Source organism: Rhamphochromis longiceps, linkage group LG10 (assembly GCF_057381845.1).
Source record: "Rhamphochromis longiceps isolate RC_006_pf linkage group LG10, R_longiceps_female_GT1.1, whole genome shotgun sequence".
Lineage (NCBI taxonomy): Eukaryota > Metazoa > Chordata > Actinopteri > Cichliformes > Cichlidae > Rhamphochromis > Rhamphochromis longiceps.
In genome coordinates, this window is record NC_140566.1 from 36,652,738 (window position 1) to 36,660,817 (window position 8,080).

Below are 8,080 nucleotides of genomic sequence, written 5' to 3' on the forward strand. Positions count from 1 at the left end.
TTCATTATTTAGTATCTACTGTTATCTACTGCTAGCTAGTTTATTGTGATGGTGCTGTTTTTTTTTTTATCATGTTGTTCTTTGTTGTTTGCTTTCTCTTCTGTTTTTTTTCTCCATACAGGTGATCCAGGTGCTTTGTTTTTTTCTCTCTTCCCCCCTTCTCACCGTCTCTTCTCCCCTTTGGTTTCCTTTCTCTCCCTCTCTTTCTTTCATTCTTTCCCCCTGTCCTATCCCACAGTCATGTCTGTCCCGTTTGTAGCAACTGAAAATAAAATAAATTCATAATTATAATAAAGGTCAATCAAATGGACCAATATGGCAAGGCCATGATGATCCACTTGGTAAAATAAATCCGCTTGGCATCTTTCTTGGCCTTAAGACAACAATTCTGATGGCTATAGATCCAAACGGGACAAAAAAAAAAAAAAAAGCGGCTCAGCATCACGCCAATCACGGAACAAATGTGCGAGGCACGGCTACGGTGGTGCGGACACGTATTACGCTCCGATGACATCTCAGTGGCAAAAACAGCAATGAGGCTTGAGCCCGGTGGTCAGCGACCCCGTGGCAGGCCAACGAAACGCTGGATGGATGGAATAAAGTAAGACATGAAGATCGTCAATGCCGCCGCAGAACACACCCTCTATTGTTCCAAATGGAGACAGATTTGTAGCAAAGCGGACCTGCCACACGGGACAAACGCTAGGAAGAAGAAAAAGAGGTGGCAGACAAATCTGTCCTGAACATGATTTAAAAAGTAACAAATATTAATTATATTAAAAAACTGCTCAACACCAAAGCAGTGAGCTGCAACAGCACACGCAGCAATGGAAGTCGCGCCTGGCTGATCATGGTTTGAGACTCAACATCAAGAAGACCGAGTACGTGGAAGCTGGCCCCCAAACTGATGGCACCATTAACATCGACGGGGAAGACCTGAAGAAGGCTGATCAATTCAAGTACTTGTGATCGATGATCAGTGGCGACGGGATATCCTTCAGGACGTGCGAGCAAGGGTCAATGCCGCATGGACGAAGTGGCGTCAAGTGACGGGTGGGCTATGCGACCGTCGAATGCCAGACCATCTCAAGATTTACAAGACTGTAGTCCGCCCAGTTGCCCATTTAAAAAGTAACAAATATTAATTATTTAAAAAATTGCTCAACACCAAATACTTTGATAGTTTCCAGCATATATTTTCTTTGTTTAGCTAACTTAAAAACAAAAACATTTCCATGGGCGGCTGTGAGTGGCTCCAACAGTGAGGATGTTGCTGTTCAGGTCTCAGAGAATGGCTGCATTGATGGGGTCAGCTGTTTGTTCAGTCATTACCTAAGGATGATGCCAGACCCCACATGGGCACAGGAGCCACATGTACAAGCTGGACTTTATCAAGTTGATGAGGAGAAAAAGTGTCCACACACCACTCGTGCTCCTCAGCCTGCAGACGAGGCCCTGAGCTGAAGCCTGAAGCACCACTGGTACAAAGATGGGAGGACAGTGGATCAGACTGGTGGCAGGACAAAAGTTACCAACGTCTGAGTTTTTCTCCGTTTTCTGCCCGGCACGGAGAAAGGCCTTAAAAAAACCTTAAAGAAACACATCATCCTAGCCAAACAACTGAGAGACCCCTGACACCACCAGCACCACCAAGCAGACCTCAGACACCACCAGCCATGCCCCGCAGACCCCAGAATCCCTCAGCCCCATTCATCACCCTGCAGTATCTGATGTGCATAATTAGAATTTATTAAATTAAGTCAACATTTAGATATTGAAAACAATCCATATTAACAACAAAAAACAGTTCAGTCAGCTGTGAAACTCAAGGTGAATAGATACTGAAACTAAATTGAACATCAATAATATAATATAATATAATATAATATAATATAATATAATATAATATAATATAATATAATATAATATAATATAATATAAAACTACAATGAAATAAAATAAAACGTCCACGTGGCGGCGCCAGCTAGGCCTCGGTTTCCCGCCGGATATCGTCATCTTATCGCGCCGGAAGCGGAACCTCTTTCCTTTCTTGTTTCTGCTCAGTAAAGAGACGCACACAGGTGAGTCCGCTCCCGGTTTATATCCTCTGTAATCTCTGCTGCAGGTGACCATCCGCCGCTCTGCCTGGTCGGTGCTGACCCTGCGTCTCTTCCCGCGTCTGTTGGCGTTTGTATCGTTTCTCTGGCTGAAGGTTAATGGAGGATTTTTCATGTTTTGTCCTCTGTGGGAGTTTGTGTCCAGCCGCCATCTTAGCTCCACGCGAAGCCTCCTCAAAGGGAAACAAATACAACGCTAGAGCCAGGTGTGTGTCGCAAAGGTGTGCTAAAGAAGCGCGTGAAGTTTTAGGTGAAAGAGCAGGTAGAAAAACGCTCCGTGAGGTCCTGCCGGCTGCTCGGAGTCAACACAAGCTAACAGGCTAACATTAGCTTATGTTAGCCTCGGCGCTGCTACTGACGTTTCAAACTTTATTTAAAATGTCAGTGGTCGCAGCAAACACGCGCGTCCGAGTCTGCAGGCAGAGTCAGAACCTCCTCAACCTGGACCGGGATGGACCGGGTCAGTGACACCACGTGACCGCGCGGTGGGTCCGTTATCGGACAGAGGGCGCGTTCCAGTTGAAAACAAACGGAGCCGGGCTGTCCAGGGTCAAAGTTCAGAGTTAAAGTTTAGACTGGACCGGGTCAGGGTTGGTTGTTAGATAGTTTCTGAGCTGACCCTCCCAGTGAGGTGGGTCTGATCAGGGATCAACAGTGTGATCAGAAGCTCTCAGACTGAGGTTACTGTAGAGTTCATGTTCAGAGCTGATGTGATTGATTATTTATTGATCAGTCGAGATAACTGGCTGGTGTTTGATTGTCATATTAGGTGAGTTTTCAGAGTTGGAGGATGCCGTCTGTGATTAGCTGTGTGCGGTGGGTTTTATTTTGGAGGTGTCCCGACTTTAATGTTGACCTGAGAGTTTCAGGATGTTAAGGTAAAACTCATAAAGAGGTCAGACCTGAACAGGAAGTGGGTTTGGGGTGTAATGGAGGCATGGGGAAACGCTGCTGGAAGGGAAGGTCTCACCGTGTTACGCTGCAGCGGCGGTCTAGTCTCGATGTCTGTATAAAGAATAGCTGGCTGTGATTGGTGATTCTCTGTGTGCGTGCTCGCTGTGACCTCATGCTCACATGTGTCTGACTCCTCTTCCTCCTCCTCAGCAGAAGATGGCTCCTCGTAAAGGGAAGGAGAAGAAGGAGGAGCAGGTGATCAGCCTGGGTCCTCAGGTGGCCGAGGGCGAGAACGTCTTCGGCGTCTGCCACATTTTCGCCTCCTTCAACGACACCTTCGTCCACGTCACTGACCTCTCCGGAAAGTATGTCCCCTCCGACCATCTGCTCGCCAAAATAAAAGCCGCTCTCTAATTGGTGCTAATGGTGTTTGTGTGTGTTTGCAGGGAGACGATCTGCCGTGTGACCGGTGGGATGAAGGTGAAGGCGGACAGAGACGAGTCTTCTCCGTACGCTGCCATGTTGGCGGCTCAGGACGTCGCTCAGCGCTGCAAAGAGCTCGGCATCACGGCGCTGCACATCAAGTTGAGGGCCACTGGGGGCAACAGGTAACCTGCACTCACCTGATTCTGTAGGCAGTGGGCTGACACTTTTAGGTACACCTCAAGCACTGAACAGATCAATACAATTTCAAGTTACCAGGTTTAACCCAGTCAGGTGATCAGGGTTTAAATCCATGGTACTCAGCTGTACCTAATAAAGTGACAGGGGTGGAGTCAGTGAAGCAGAGTGAGTGTTTTTTTGTTTTTTTTTATTAAATCTGCCATTTCTGTGCAGGAAGCCTCTTCATTTGATCCAAATCTGAACCAAACTCCATTCAAAAAACTGTTGATTTTACTGAAACAGTTCAAGTGCAGTTCAGGTGAAGTCCTCAGCACGGTCTGTTCAAAGCTCTAACAATAGATAAAAGTCGAGTATTTATTGTTACCTTAGTAAGTCTGACTGGTTTAACTGGAGATAGACCAGCAGCCTCTGACTGCATCGCTGCAGGTCTGGGGTCAGCCAGGCCTTTCAAACCCAGGTGTGTGTGTGTTACCTGTCCGGGTGGTGACCTGCTCTGTTTTCCTTTCAGGACAAAGACTCCTGGTCCTGGAGCCCAGTCTGCTCTCAGAGCTCTGGCTCGATCCGGCATGAAGATCGGGCGCATCGGTAAGTTTGTTTTTATTCATATTAAAGTTTTTGAGTAAAAAACGTGTGTGTGTGTGTTATTCTGTTGTGTCATTTTCAACACCTTTATCGACCTGTCGGTGAACACCTGCGCTGCTCTCAGGTCAGCAGGTTTGTTTTCTCAGTGAGGGTCGGAAGCTTTAAACGACTCGGCGGATTTAAATTAACTTTATTCGTACATCTATCTGATTGACACAGTTTGAATCTGAGCTTTATTGACAGCCTGAACAGTGACGTTTCCTTTAACTCGGCTCTACATTCGTGTGACAGTGTTGACGAGCGTCTGATCATGTGATTGTTTCTTCCTCGTGTGTTTCAGAGGACGTCACGCCGATCCCGTCAGACTCGACCAGGAGGAAGGGCGGTCGCCGCGGTCGCCGTCTGTAAACTGTAAACAGCGACATTTTCACCACAATAAAAGATTAAAGTCGACTTCTGTCTCCGTGTCTCATCAATGGCCTGATCGCCGATCCATCGGTTTGAACTTCCTCACATGATTATGTGAACATTAATGTGAGCAGTGGGCGGAGCTTTGAGAAACCTTCATGTTTACAGTCAAACATTAAAATCTGATTAACAGTGCAAATGGGATCAGTCCACACTAGAGACTGTTGGTGCTGGAGGTACTTGAGTACTCGAGTACTGCAGTAGTTTAAAGTACTGTGGTATTTCCTGCTGTGCTGCAGGACATGAAGCTCTGTGATTATTGGATCAGGGATTGATTGATCTGATGGAGGTGGAGACAAAATGACAGGAACACCTGAAGCTTTTATAAAACGCATGTTCGGATGTTTCCAGGTGTTATTGTGTCCACCCTGTGGGTGTAGCTGTGGCTCTGACGCACAGCATGATGGGAAACATTCAGACTCTTTCTTCTTATGGAGGATTTGAATCTGCGGGCCTTCGTTCAGTTTGTTTTTCTGTCGCACTAAAATAATCTGCTCGAGTTAAAATGATGACATCATGCTGACAAAGCTTTTCTTTTCCTTTTTTACAAAACTGAAACAATCATTTCAAATTGATTCACTCTGACTGTGAGTGAAGCTTCAGACACCACACTGAATCATATTTAATATTTATTTTATTTGGAAATAACGCTGATCTGTGAGGTCATTCTCAGGGCGGGGCTTCAGAGCAAGCTCAGACTGGTCACACAGGACTCTCCTCCTCCTCTGATTGGCTGAGCCTGCTGTTAGTCTTCAGTCTCTGACCACGCCTCAAAACTCCTGCAGACAGATTCTCAATGAATGAATTTAAACCTCTGTGCGGATTTTTCTGCGTAATGCTTTAGTCTGACCAGCTGAGGGCGACATTTACCATCAGCTGCTCCAACCTGAAGGGTCGATCCCTCAGGTCACCACACCTGTGTGTGTCTGAGGAGCATTTAATGTTTTACAGCTGTTTAAAGACATTTATGTTGATGGTGTCTGTCGTCTCTGCGACTCTGTGCTCAGTTCCTGTCATGTGACTAATCCTGCACTGACCTGCAGAGGATTTTACTGCACAATTTACAGACCTTTACAAAAAATTTGAATATGATGAAAAAGTACATTTATGTCCATAATTCCATTCACAGTGTTGGGGAGTAATGGAATACATGTACCACCGTTACGTATTTAAAATACAAAATATGAGTAACTGGATTACACGGCGGTCTTTTCCTGTTTCATAAGGCTGAAGGGTTAGGGTGTCCACGCCGGTGAAAAACACAACACGCATTAAGAGGCCTTCGTGTCTGTGTCTCAAACTCGTGGCCCATATCACCTCTGCTTGCGGCCCGCATAATGACGTGAAGAAATGTTTAAAAAGTTATTCACAAAAATGATTTAATATGAAAGCAGCAGGCAGAGTGTTACAGGCGTCGCCCTAAAGCATGTAGCCTGATGGGCAGTGTAGTCCGTGCTGCAGGGAGGATGGGCTGCTGTACCTGTGATGTGTCTGTGAGCGAGGAGGGAGGAAAAGAGCCGAAAAGTAAGAGATGTCACCGAGCAGAAACAGGAGCTGGAAGCATGTGTTCGTATTATTGTAGGGTCGACCTTACAATACGAAGCACCTTGATGCGACTGTTGTTGTGATTTGGTGCTGTATCAATAAGATTGAATTGAATGTAGAGCACCTGCCTCCTCATTGTGCTGCCTGTTTTGTGGTTGTTCTTGTGACCCTTGCTTGACCCCCCCACACACAGATGTTTGAAAGCAGTATGGTGTGACAATATGGCCATTTGCAACATTTGTACTTTGGGGTCAAAAACGACCAAAGGAAGGAGTTGTTCAGTACTATGCTATGCAGTATTGGGGTAAGTTTTAAGTAATTTTTTTTTTTTTTTTTTTTTTTGACTTTCTAACAGCTGTTGTCCTCTGGGGTTAAAAATGACCCCAAAGTACAAATGTTGCAAATGGCCATATTGTCACACCATACTGCTTTCATTTTTTTTTTTTTGGCCTGTCCCGTTTGGCTCTTTTGCATCAGAATTGTTGTCTAAAGGCAAAGAAAGATGCCCAACGGATTTACTTTACCAAACTGACCATCCCAGCCTTGCCGTAATGGTCCATTTGATTCACCTTTTATTGTTTATTTTATTTTCACTTACTGAATACGGGACAGACTTGACTGGGGGAAAGAAGGGGAGAAAGAAAGAGGGAAAGAGAAACAGCTGAGAAGAGGGACGGGGGAGAAGGGCAAAAGACAAAAACCAACAGAACAGGCAGAGAAAAAAAAATGCATATATCAATCACCTGGATCACCTGCTGAGAAAGAAAAAAGAAAACAAGCAGAAGAGAACAAGAGTAATAGAATAAACAACATCACAATGATATATGGGAATATGACAGTAAATACTAAATATTAAACATTATTGTGCAGCACATAAGATCAACAGAACACAGTGTGCTTTGAGGTAGGAGCCAAAAAGGGTGTAGTTTGTGGGTGTGATCACCCGTGTGTACACCTGTGAGCATGGACGCGCTTGTTTTTTTAAAAGGTTCCTTCATGTAATGATCTGCTAGAGGGTGTGGGGGGGCCACAGCCCCGTCCTCCAGGGCATGAAGCAGGTATGGAGGAGATCAAAACTCCAGACATCCAGAGGCCCCCAGAACACAAGAGACCAAGGAAGACCAACAGAGGGGCAGCCGCGCCACTGTCCCAGAAAGAGCTGAGGAGAGTCCCAGATGAGGGCTCACTCAGCAGCCGCGGAGCAGAAGCCAGGGGGAGTTGCAGTGACGCGCCCGTGAGCTCCGCCGGCAGCCAGCTGCGCCTGAGTGACCGAGCCCCAGGCCGAGAGGCCGGGGGCACCCCACCTCCGAACTGGCCCGAGAGAGCCCCAGGCTCCAGGCCCCGACAAGCGGCCGCCAAGGAGTGAGCCGGTGTGTACCTGGACGCCCATCCCTGGACACAAAGAACCACCAACGCACCGATGTCTGAGGGCGTCTGTCACTGGCAGGGGAAGTGGTGGTAGGGGGAGATAGGCCTCCAAACCTTGGAGGGCCTGAGATGTCCCCAGAGAGGTGGCGTCTGATACCCAACCTGACATATAGACACAGACATACAGGCACACACAGATACAAACATCCATTCCCACCCTCATGCTCTCATATGCACTTACTCCACACTCAACCAACGTGGAGACAGACATAAAGAGACGCTGTACACACGATCACACTCCCCAAGCATACTCTACAAACCGGGTCTAGGTACCCTTGCCCCTGGAGGGGGGAACTGCACCCAGACCCAGGTGGTGTTACCCTTTTCCCTGCGGTGGGGAGAGGCAGACCGCCCCGACTTCGCAGCAGCAGGGAGGCCCCACACTCCAGACCGCAGTCGGACGGCCAACTCCTCCTAGCCCC

At 47.0% G+C, this 8,080-nt stretch overlaps 1 protein-coding gene across 3 annotated transcripts; it reads left to right on the forward strand.

The window, feature by feature from the left end:
- The first annotated feature begins 2,000 nt into the window (after nucleotides 1-2,000).
- Nucleotides 2,001-4,670, forward strand: LOC146661442 (small ribosomal subunit protein uS11). 3 transcript variants are annotated; one of them, XM_085421566.1, is made up of 5 exons: nucleotides 2,001-2,081; nucleotides 3,222-3,376; nucleotides 3,458-3,619; nucleotides 4,144-4,220; nucleotides 4,558-4,670. In XM_085421566.1, the coding sequence occupies exons 2-5, from the start codon at nucleotides 3,228-3,230 to the stop codon at nucleotides 4,623-4,625; spliced, it is 456 nt and encodes a 151-aa protein (XP_085277692.1). In that variant the 5' UTR covers nucleotides 2,001-2,081; nucleotides 3,222-3,227; the 3' UTR covers nucleotides 4,626-4,670. The 3 variants fall into 3 exon arrangements, with proteins under 3 accessions (XP_085277692.1, XP_085277693.1, XP_085277694.1); XM_085421567.1 differs by having other exon boundaries at nucleotides 2,003-2,081; nucleotides 3,225-3,376; XM_085421568.1 differs by lacking the exon at nucleotides 2,001-2,081 and adding an exon at nucleotides 2,302-2,323.
- Nucleotides 4,671-8,080: the final 3,410 nt, after the last annotated feature.

Excerpts from the sequence above, each read along its gene's own strand:
- LOC146661442 (XM_085421566.1), top strand. The coding sequence starts at position 3,228 with ATGGCTCCTCGTAAAGGGAAGGAGAAGAAGGAGGAGCAGGTGATCAGC. Across the intron at positions 3,377-3,457 it reads GTCACTGACCTCTCCGGAAA|GGAGACGATCTGCCGTGTGA; the intron begins GTATGTCCCCTC and ends GTGTGTTTGCAG. Across the intron at positions 3,620-4,143 it reads AGGGCCACTGGGGGCAACAG|GACAAAGACTCCTGGTCCTG; the intron begins GTAACCTGCACT and ends TTTTCCTTTCAG.